The 11,792-nt window shown below is 41.6% G+C and overlaps 1 protein-coding gene across 1 annotated transcript; it reads right to left on the reverse strand.

Moving 5' to 3' along the window:
• Positions 1 to 1,638: 1,638 nt before the first annotated feature.
• Positions 1,639 to 4,813, reverse strand: LOC308310977 (C-C chemokine receptor type 4-like; the record flags this gene model as incomplete). Its single annotated transcript, XM_080757470.1, has 2 exons — positions 3,922 to 4,813; positions 1,639 to 1,655 (listed from the first exon to the last, which is right to left on the reverse strand). Exons 1-2 carry the CDS (start codon positions 4,688 to 4,690, stop codon positions 1,639 to 1,641), a joined length of 786 nt encoding a protein of 261 aa, XP_080613596.1. The 5' UTR covers positions 4,691 to 4,813.
• Between the last annotated feature and the right edge of the window lie 6,979 nt (positions 4,814 to 11,792).

Below are 11,792 nucleotides of genomic sequence, written 5' to 3' on the forward strand. Positions count from 1 at the left end.
TTTCCCCCTCACCTGTTCTTGCTGAACTGGCCCGTGTACTTGGAACCATCAGGGAAGGTGTAGGTCCCCGTGCCGTGGTACATGTTGTCCTTGAAGTCTCCTTCGTAAGCTCCTCCAGAGGGGTGTTTCTGGGTCCCTCTGCCGTGCATCTGCATGGGACAGAGCTGAACGTCAGGTTGAAATTGGTCCAATCAGTGCTGGGCTGTGGCCCACTGGTTGTGATAATGTAACGTATAATTATTATACAAAAAATAAAATATTGTAACCCTGGAAAAACAAGTTTTCACTGTGATACAGACAAATTAAGAATGTACGGTATACCATTGTATTTCCATTTCATTGTTTGGAACACAATCGATTGATTTGACAATCTCAGATCTCAGCCAGTTCCCCGCTTACAACAATAACCCAACCCTAACACCGAACCCTGAGGTAAATGGGGAACATAGAACCTGGGGAACATAGGGATGACCCTCATGTAACCACTCTAATGGTGTCAATGAACTGACCTTGTCGTCATGCCACTCTCCGTTGTACACGGTGCCACTGGCTGAGATCTGCTGGCCTGATCCACTCCTCACCAGCACTCCTGACTCAGACCTGCTGCACTCACCCTCTGTCAGGAGTCAGGTCACGTACGGCACCAGTTACATCGCAATCGCATGGTTTGGGATATAGGGTCAGGAGGACAAATTTGTATGGGAATGTATCGCGACTAGGCATATAGGGCTAAATATCTAAAGTTTTTTATGTTTAATAATATACGTACAATTCTTGCGAGGAACATAAAAGAGAACAAAGCATACATTTTCCCATAACAATTACAATATTTTGCAATAGAATTTCATACATAAAAAACTATAATCATTTTATTTAAATGTTTTAAAGAAATTGTGGAAATGGCAAATCTACTGTAGCCTAACTCGGCTATCTTCTCCAGTACCAACACTTGCTGTATAAAAATACATGGTCTTATCAGGTTGATTCATAATAAGTCTTAAGTCTCGGTCTCAGGGACACACCAGCTGAAGGGTCTGGGAACCCCTGAGTTAGATTCTACGTACTTGCCGACAAGAACTGATCGTGTTGGCAAGGAGGAGTATAAATTAAGCTTCAGGTATTAGATAAGGACACAGGTCTATCACTTTGTGATTGTGAACCCAAGCACTAAATGCAAAAGAAAATCATTATTTCCTCATCAGTTCGCTCACCATATGTGGATCCATCTGGGAAAATATAGCATACTTTCAGTAGGCCTAATTCTTCCCCTAATAAACAGACAAACAAGTTAAATAAATACATAAAATAATAGTCCTATAGCCTGTACATAATGTACATTATAGTCTGTCTGTGTAAAAGTTGACATAATAGTGAAAGTATTGGTTGATACAACTCTAAACTACTGAAACAAATTCCTAACATGTTTACATGTATGGCAAATAAAGCTTCTGATTCTGAACCATTTGACATTGCTTACACACACACACACACACACACACACACACACACACACTGGTTTGTGTTTGAATAAATAAATGTAGTTAATCAATGTACGTATGAATGATGAATGTATCATCACAGCTCACCTGTCATCCTAGAAACAGATTTCCACTGCCTCTCGGTGTGATAAGTCTACTTTTACTCATCAGACGGAACTGAAAATGTGAACAATTTCGGACACAATGATGCACAATAGCTAATCAGTGAATCATGATGTTACGTTGTTAATGGGTTTGATCTCTATGGTTCTACTACCCATGGAAGCATTTCAATACTCTCTACTTCCCCAAACAGTCGGTTGCTATAGTGACACATTTTCGGGTACAGCACTAGGTGGCGCCAGAGTGGTGTATTGTGAAGTTTAAACTAGGTAACTAATGTTCCTAATGTTACAGTAGTAGTAAGTTAAATAAGTTAATCAAACTTTAACCATAACGAATGAAACCTCTGCTGTTGTCATTCAAATACCTATTAACTCAGTTGTGTCTATTCCTGCTGGGATGCACACATTCCTTCATATAATGCACTTGTCTCTCTCTCGCTCTCTCTCGCTCTCTCTCTCTCATATTCATATATATATATATATATACATACACACACACACACACACACACACACACACACACACACACACACACACACACACACACACACACACACACACACACCCAAGGACTGCACACTCCAGGGAACAGAGATGGACAACTTACTACTGCATAAAGTGATTAATTGCACGACACGTTTCTGCATGTTCACCAGAAGTGGTATTTATTAAATGTAAAATACATTGATAAATATGTGTCCTAATACATTTCCTATGCCTACATAATTTTGGCACAAGTGTTGGTCCCTGACACACATATTTAACAGTGTTTGGAGAAGCTGTTAAAAATATATGGCAAACAAGTGTTCTTTTTTTTAAATAAGAAATTAAACCTATATTCTTAATCATGGCTAATAGAGTTTGCTCCGTAACAGTGGTCTCCCTGTCTCTGCCGCTCTTTAGGCAACAGACATGACAGTTCTCTCTCCTGATTGGATGAAATTGTTATCCTGACCTGAGAATGTATTTTCTGTTTAATGAAGAGCTGGAGAGACTGCATGGGAGATCCCTGTTGTTGATGCTCTATTCAAATATCACTTACACTATACCCTACATTCTTACAACATACATTAATACATACAAAACCTCGAGGCTCTGCTGCTTACGGAGATTTGCAACGGCACTGATGGTGAATGTTATTACGAAATGATCCCTTCCAGGTACTGATACAATAGGTGTCCTTAGGAACCTTGGATATACAGGTGCATGATGACACACAGCGTTTTTACAGTTACAAGAAGAGAAAATGAAAGTGGTCTTTTTACTATGAGTAGGAAACTACAGTAGCTACTTATAGGAAAATACATATACAGAATACAGAAGATAACTGGCCACGCCTTAAACACTAGACATTATTAAGTTACAAAGCCCAGATAGAAAACCACATCTTTGGACATGCCAAACAATTAAAAACACAGTGGTCAGAATGAAAATGAAAGTAAACTAGTTAATTAATTTATAGAATTGATGCACTCAATTTGTAGCCCTTTACTCATACAATTCACATACAATTCCAGGGGGGTTACACATTTCATTCAATCAGGACAAAGAACCTGACAATTTATCAACTTGAGTTCCTGTTACTTTGTATGCTCATTTATTTGTGTCATCACTTCCAATTCCACTTGTTTTTGCTGTATATTCTGTATGAGTTCTCTCTGGATGAAATTGTTATTGACACTAGTTGCAATGATTGTTATGGAATCTATCCAAAATATGACAGCAAAAAGTGTTGAATAAGTAGGTGCAGAAGCCGATTATTATTACAAAACATATACATTAACCACTTCAGCCCTATTTACATTTCGGCCATTGAAAGGTTTTTTTATACATTTGAAAATACCAGAATAGTGCATTTTGTACATTTTGAATACCAGACTTTTACTTATAACAGGGTATTTCTATATTACAATATTGCTACTTTTTCCACCACTGCCAGGATAGAGTCACTCCATTCCAGGTACAAGAAAATAAAATGAAAGTGGCTTTGTGTTATGAGTAACAGAGTGGAACTACAGGCCAGCTGTCGTAAATACATTTAAGACGGCTGGCCACGCCTTAAACACTGAAGTTACAAAAAGCAAGCCCATAGAAGACCATATCTTTGGACATGTTGCCAAACTGTTAAAACACAATTATTGAATTTGTTCAATCATTTGGTTAATTTATAGAATTGCTGCGTTCAATTTTCTTTAATGCAATTGAATCCTCACATTTGTCATCCACACAGGGGGTTTCTTGTGGCTCATTAGTATAGGCCCTTTGAGTCTGTGCTGAGGCCTGAGGGGTAAATGCGGTCATAATCTGAAACAGTTTACATGGAGCACTGTTTATCAATTTAAGGAGATTCCTCCTGAACCTCCCTCCTACACAAAAATACAGGAGGGGGTTGAGACAGCCGTGAGAGTAAGCAAGGGCCTCTGTGATTTGTAAAGTCAATCTGATTGCCTTGCTGCTGTTACATTCTGTATAAACATCAAGCAACTCCAAGGCTTTGAAGAATGAAGCAATATTATAGGGCGTCCAGCAGCAGAAAAACGCAGCTACAATCACAAGGACCAAGCGGATTGCGTTATGTCTCATGGGTGTTTGGCTCTGTCGGAGCACACAAATTGTCCTGGTGTAGCAAAAACCCATGATGGCTATCGGAATCAGCAAGCCTAGAATGTTCATTTTGAAAAGGCCGAAGATAGCCCAGAAGTGCATTGGTACCTTTTCAGAGGTGTATAAGGGAGCACAGAATTGTTTGCTCGAATATGGTAACGTCTGTACCTGAAGAAAAATCAGTTCTGGAAAAGAGGCGAGAAATCCAGCAACCCATATAACAGCAGCTACAATCTTTCCAACAGAACGTGTTCGTGTTTCATGTGAAGAAATTGCATGCACTATAGCCAGATACCAGTCAACACTCATCGCGATGATGAAAAATATCCCGCAGTAAAAGCCAATAAGGTAAACGCCGAGTACCACTTTGCACATAGCTTCCCCAAACAGCCACTGGTCCCATGCTTGGTGGGCTAGGAAGGGAAGGGAGCACACTAGGAGAAGGTCAGCAAAGACCAGGTTGAGGAGGCACACATCAGTCATGGTACGGATCCGCTCCTCAAATATTTTGACCCAGAGGACAAACACATTCCCTAGAATTCCCAGGACAAAGAAGAGAGAATAGAGCACTGGAAGAAAGTATACGGATCCATGATCTCCATATTCACATAACGTATCTCCATATTCACATAACGTATAATTGTCGTAGTCGTCGTAGTCGATGGTAGAGGAGTGTTCGGGTGCCATAGGTGATCTAAAGAGTAATTGCAGGAAAAGAGAAGGGATTAGGTGCATTTCATAATTAAGTATATTAAGTATACTGGAACCTATAGGCTTGCATCACACCAGCTGTCAAACTAAAGTTATTACAAGTTTTGTAGCTAAGCAATATTTCAAAAAATATATAGAAAAACCTAAAGTGAAAAAGACACAATTTGGTCAAATCAGACAAGACTAGCTCCACCTCCATTCAACCTACAAGTTTCTGTAGTATATTAATGTTGATAATGGTGGAGAATATACCATGCAGGTTCAAAGAACAAAGTGAAGTCCAGGCGCATCCCTTTCTTTCCAATATCGTTTATTTCAGATCAGCCAAAATCATCATGACAGACAGGAGGAATGGTTTCCTGAAAGCCAAGTCCTATTCCAACACGAGGCACTTTATATACTGATAGTGTACATGTACTAAATCCCATGCATGTGCGTGCGTGCGTGCGTGCGTGCGTGCGTGCGTGTGTGTGTGTGTGTGTGTGTGTATGAGAGAGTGTGTGTGTGTGTGTGTGTGTGTGTGTGTGTGTGTGTGTGTGTGTGTGTGTGTGTGTGTGTGTGTGTGTGTGTGTGTGTGTGTGTGTGTGTGTGTGTGTGTTCAGATGTGTGTGTGCTTAGAAATGTGTGTGTGTATCTCAAACCCTAATATCACCCAGATGTGACCTGTATGACCCAGGCCTGGACAGAGCATTCCTTATCTCTCCCCTTAGTATCACTCAATGCTCATACCATATCTTAAGAATAGGCTCACTTTAAACATGGGCTACGTGAATCTGCATCTAAACAACTCCTCATCTCTCAATGTGAAATACATGACATAGCATATAACATTGTGTTGTGGATGTAAATACAGGTGTTTCTCCATGTATTTATGACTTGAGAACAGAAACCATCTTAACATAGTAGGCTACTAACTTCTGTTCTACCTCCGAGGGGGAAGGGTGGCTTGGTTTGTGAAATGATCCCTTTGCATGCCCAAATTGAGTTCATCCAGATGTTTTAGTTGGAGGCAGTCAGATTACTGGGTCTCTCCACATCTCTACCCCAGATTGTGTCCCCAAATCTATTTATCTATATATATATGCCTACTGTATAATGCCTATGTCTGGGCGCCAATATACGACATTTCACATAAACAAATACACAGATAGTTATTTAGCAGAGAGAGAGAGAGAATTGAGAGACACGCACGCACGCATGCACGCACGCACGCACGACTAGAATTCAATCAATCAAAAGACATTTGCCACTAAGTTCACATGAGCTCATAAAATTGATTTGGGGTATGTGGTAATTGTGGTTCTCAAACTCAGGAGGCCACCAGGCTTCCGTGAAGGGGTTCCAAATGGACCCTTACAACAGGTCTATAAATCCTAAAATGACGGGGTCCTTTAAATCAATAGGTTTGAGAACCACAAATCTAGTGCAATGGTACTAAATATTTAATAAGAAGACAGCTTTACCCGTTAAATACAGCAAAAATCCATAATACTTATACGGTCCAGATACACGAAAACGAAACCGTCTGGCTTTTTTTCTTCTTCAAGGGAGCAGTTATAGTTATATAGGGCACACCCTAAAACCTACGGGAATTCCGTTATGCATCATCTAAAAACATAAATGATATGAATGAAATATCTGGTGGAGACAAAAAACAATAGTGGAATTAAAGTCTCACCTGACACAGTGCTGCCGCTGCGAGCTCGTGGTGTTGTCCTGGGATGGAAGCCCGGTTCCGAATTGTCCCGAAAATCAGTAATAGCTAGGTTATCCTATTACTACCCTATCTAGCTTATCCTACCATGAAGTCTATAGCAGATCTGAGAATTAAGTAATTTAACCAAATCACTATTATCTAATATCTATAGAATTCAATTGAGTTGATTTTTGTTGTGTTCAGTTAAGTTGATACATTAGTCGGAATCAGATTCGTTTTCTCAGGCAGCTGTTCACAATGAATTCCTCAGTCACTGTGGCTAGGAGACAGGGTTGCGCTAGCTATATAGAGACAGACAGACAAGTGGGAATCAGTAAACACACCCCACATGCTCTCACAGCCTCAGGTCAGGTAATGTTCTGTAGGCTACTAACAAGCTTTACTGGCAGGCGAGGAGGGAGGTACCGTATATATGAACTGAGAGCCTGAGGCAAACTGGAGCCAAATGTGTCATGGAATGCATTGAAGAGTGCAGTCAACAGTAGCCTACACACTACAGGTATACTGAGAGTGGCGTATATATGCCTATACAAGGACATCCTCCGAGATTTCCGTTGAAGTTGATTCCAAACAAACCAGATGAAACTTGAAAGCATCACCTCTTGCACCCCTCAAGTAGTAGCCTGACGCCTGACCAGTTTGTTTTGGGAAGTTTGGAGACTTGTTGGTACCAAGAGGTGCATATAGTCGAAGAAACCTTGTACGAGGGCTCCTGTAAGGGTCTTCAAGGTGTTTTTGTTGACCAGTAGTTGCCAGGGTCTAATTTGCTCCCTTTCTTGTGCTGGAGGGGAAGTTTGAAATCTTGGGGGGACCTGTCCCTGTTTGATGGAGAGGTTTATTATGTGGGTGATGATTGGAGCTATATAGATGGCTGAGTCTCAGATACATTTGGAGGGAATATTGTCATGGCCAGTGGACTTGTTGGGTTGGAGGGCACTACTTTTTTAAGTACCTCGTCTGTTGTTACCATAACCAGTTTAAAATCTTTACACACACCTAGGTTTTTGTAGAAGGCTTTGATGTGCTCTACACCAAAATGCCCATAGTGGGAGGTCAGTTTGTTAACCAGAGTTGTTGTATATGTTTGTAAAGAAGATGATTAAGTAGTTGGCCACATGTCAGTGATGAGACCTCACACCTAATGCAATATTATACACATCATGCTAAGTATAATTATTTATAGTGTTATGGGGGACATATTTAAAACCAGTAGGCTAGTCTAAACCACAATCTCTCTCTCTCTCTCTCTCTCTCTCTCTCTCTCTCAGCAGCGCTGTCAGGTCACAGGTGAGACTTTAATTCCACAATTGTTTTTTTTATCTCTTTGTCTCAAGGAAACTGACAGGGTCGACAGTTCATGTTTACTCAAAGATACATATGGCGCCTCCTCCTCCACACAGACAAACAGCCTATAACAGCCGAAACTAGAGCAATATTTAGCAAGTTGTTTGGCTTTGCTCTTTGTCATGCCAGCTATTCTTAGGCCACTCATGGTCAGTTTATGCACATGGCCCAGGCTTCCGAATATCAGTATGGCAAATCTACATCGATACCCCAGGATTGTTATAATTCCAAGTAATGGTTGGTATGTATATCTATATCTGTATAATGTATATCTTGGAATGCCTGGTCCATGTACAAATCAAAGACATAGCCCACCTCCAGAATCAGGAGCTACTTGTGAATGGTGTCAACAAAAACAACATCAGGTGTATTTAGCAAAGACATCGCATGCACAGCTAAACCAATCTGGTAACACTCTTGAATGTTTATACATTGCTGCACTAGATGGCACATATTTTCGAACTGCATCAGTCACACAAACACACACACACACACACACACACACACACACACACACACACACACACACACACACACACACACACACACACACACACACACACACACACACACACACACACACACACACACACACACACACACACACACACACATAATGTTCTTGAAGTAGCCTACAGTTTCAGTTTCACCATATTACACAGTAGGCCTATAATCCAGTGTCCAAGCTAAAATATAGCCTACTTGATTCAAATCTGACATATCCACATCTGAAAAATAATATTATGGTAGCCTACTAAAAGGTTTTTTACAAAAAGTGCACGGTTCAAGCCAGTAAAGGACAGAAATGTCCTTATTAGGCCCAGACCGCCCAGCAGTAGGTGGCGCTAGGCCCCTGTAGACGTTGGTTCCGATCGGATCCTCTACTGAGATGAAGTAGAAGGGTTTTGTTGTGACCAATCAAACAGACCGAAGGTTACCGGTGAGCTGACGTCACTCTGAGTAGCTGTGGACCGGCAGATCCGGTCAAGAGGTCCGGAGCGGATACGGAAACTTTTGCGTGCATGTATGTGTCTTTGGGAATGACCGGATACAGAAGGGCGGGCTCTAGACCGGATCTGACCACTAATCTGCAAATTGAATCAAGGCTGCTTGCTGCTGGAGGAGCGAGAACCTAGAGAGACGCGAGGTTAGAGCAGCAGCTGTGTTTGTTTCAGGTTTGTTTGTTTCTGTTCATTATCTAGCTTTTTAAATGTATATCTTACTTTCAATATATCAATTTATTATTGGCATAAATATATATTATTTATTATCATCATACCCTGCCAGGCTTATATTGCCTGTCTGTCTGTGATTTAACTATGCTGATAGCCGATGTTGGCTAACTGGCTAACTCGGTTAAAACAACAACACATAGACAAAATATAATAATAACTAGAAAAAGTGCCCCTCGAGGCCGAGTGCCCCTCGGGACCTGACCTGCCCACTATGGCAGGTCAGGCTGTGGCCTCCTGGTGGCGCTATAATAAGCCAATGTGAAAAATGTGCCATTTCTTATACGCCCTGGATGGCAAATGGATGATTTGAGGCATTTGTTTCCAAAAATGTGTTTTGCAAAAATCCACCTGTTGGTGGCGCTATAACAGGCCAATTTGAAAATGGTGGTATATATTCTTCAGCCTAGTAGGAACGTCTGTGAAAGATTTCATGTAAATTGCACGCTGAATTCATGATTTGTTGCAAACTTTGAAAGCCAATGTTGTTAGCCAATCAGGATGGAATATGAAATATCAGACAGAACTGTCTTGAGCACATGATGATAGAGATACTGTGTAACGATTTGCGGGATTTTTGGTAAAAATATGGAGGAGTAATATCACAAAATTTGTTTTTACAAAAGTCGGCCTCCTGGTGGCACGTTCTGGAAAGTTAACGGTGCCGGAGATTAGCTGTACAGTGTGTACACGGACGGACGGACACAAGGACGGAGTGCAAAACATACTCTCTCCCCATGCCTTCGGCCTGGTGGAGACAATAATAATGATAATAGTAATAATATAAACGTTATGTTGGCATGTGCTTGGCTGAGGTTAGTATGGAAAAGTAGCTAGTACCACTTTCAACCTTGCGTCCATGTTATGGTCATGAAATCTTAAACAAATGTGTTCACAATTCAGCTTCTACTGATTGACAAGTAACTTGAGAGGGCTTTTAAAGGCTGTTGAATTCAAATATGGTAGCAAAACTACAAGTTAATAAATGTATCTAGCTAGTAGCTAGTATTGAAGTATCTAATGGGGCTGAGGGCATTTTTGACATTCAGTGAAATGTAATGTAATGTAGTAAAAACTATGTAAACGTTACAAAAGGATGGAGAACTCAGTGGCATTCCCTGGGCCCTGAGTACCACCAGAGGAGGCCTCAAGGAGTCGGACCACCAGTGGTTCACGAACCACAATTTGAGAACCACTGTGCTAAACGGTAATACTGTAATACAGTATGTTTATGTGCCACCAAGACGGGTGCATGTGTTTGGTCCGACGTACCAACAGTCCGACAGGCATTAGTTCCGACACCCTACCCAAAACCCAACCCTAAACCTAACCTCACAGGAAGCTACAGGTTAGTTTTAACCTGCCAAGCATGTCCGGAGCCACGGGTTAGTTTTAACCTGACGCAGGTTCGTTTTAACCTGCCACGCATGTCGGGAGCCGCAGGTTAGTAGTTGTAACCGACTTCGCATGTTGGGAGCGATGGTGTTATTGGACTAATGGCTGTCAGTCAGTATGTCTAATCAACGTACACAGACCTGTTACAGGTCAATGAACGGGCACACAATGAACGGGCACACATTTCTCTCTTTATTTTTTGCTTTTTATCCATTTTTCTCCCCGTAGAACTCGGGCCAAGGCCCAATGGTACAAAGTTGTACCCTCTCAGGGTTGAATTAACTGTGTTGGTTGTTGAACGCTTGACTGTTTGCCACCAGCTCTGTGTGTCGAACGCCATCTCATCGTTGCCACGTTAAAGTGAACTGACTGTGTGTGTGTGTTTGTGTGTGTCCCTCCCTGCACATCTCGTGTTGGCAGCCACCATCTCTGGAGTATCTTCGTCCTGGATTGTTCATGCTCCTCTCCCATCTATGTAGGTCGTTTAATTCAGGCAGCAATTTTTGTCTCCACAGGCTGGGGCGGTGTCCGACACGAACGGATGCTGATTAAAGGTGAATGGCCGTGTCTTTGTCCTCAACTTTGAATGAAAAAGCGTTTTTTTAAACCAAAAACCAATCTGTAATTACAGTATAGTAAGATGAATGAACTAAATTGAAGTACAGCTAATAGCTTCACTAAGGGGGAGTGTTACGAAGGAACGAAGTGCCTCTCTGACATCATAACCGGGGTGTGTCAGAGGTGACGTCACTCTGACATACCTCTGACATCTCAACACTATAAATATAGGTGCCTACGCAAGCAAAGATGGATTTAAGCTAAGAACCAAGATCGATACGCCGACCTAAGGACCGCTCGCCTCAAGAGACCCATATCCATCCCTGACGATACTTCGCTAAGGTTGGGCATCTCTCGGCATTATCCCAGACCTGATCAGCCCTATACTTAGGGCTCGGTTACAGAGATATTTGTGAACGCAGTGAGCACTAACTATGAGACCTAGCAGAACATGTCTGTCTGTCTGTCACGCTGTAACACCACCTGCCCACCACCAGAGGGCGCAGCTGTATCACACACAAAAAACACACACACACACAAAAACTTAACTTAAAAAAAATCTTAAAAAAACCCAAATATGTGCGAGCTGCGTTCGCTTCCCGCGTTTGCGCGTCTTACTTGTAAATAT

This window comes from Protomyctophum bolini, assembly GCF_963924005.1.
Source record: "Protomyctophum bolini genome assembly, chromosome: 23".
NCBI lineage: Eukaryota > Metazoa > Chordata > Actinopteri > Myctophiformes > Myctophidae > Protomyctophum > Protomyctophum bolini.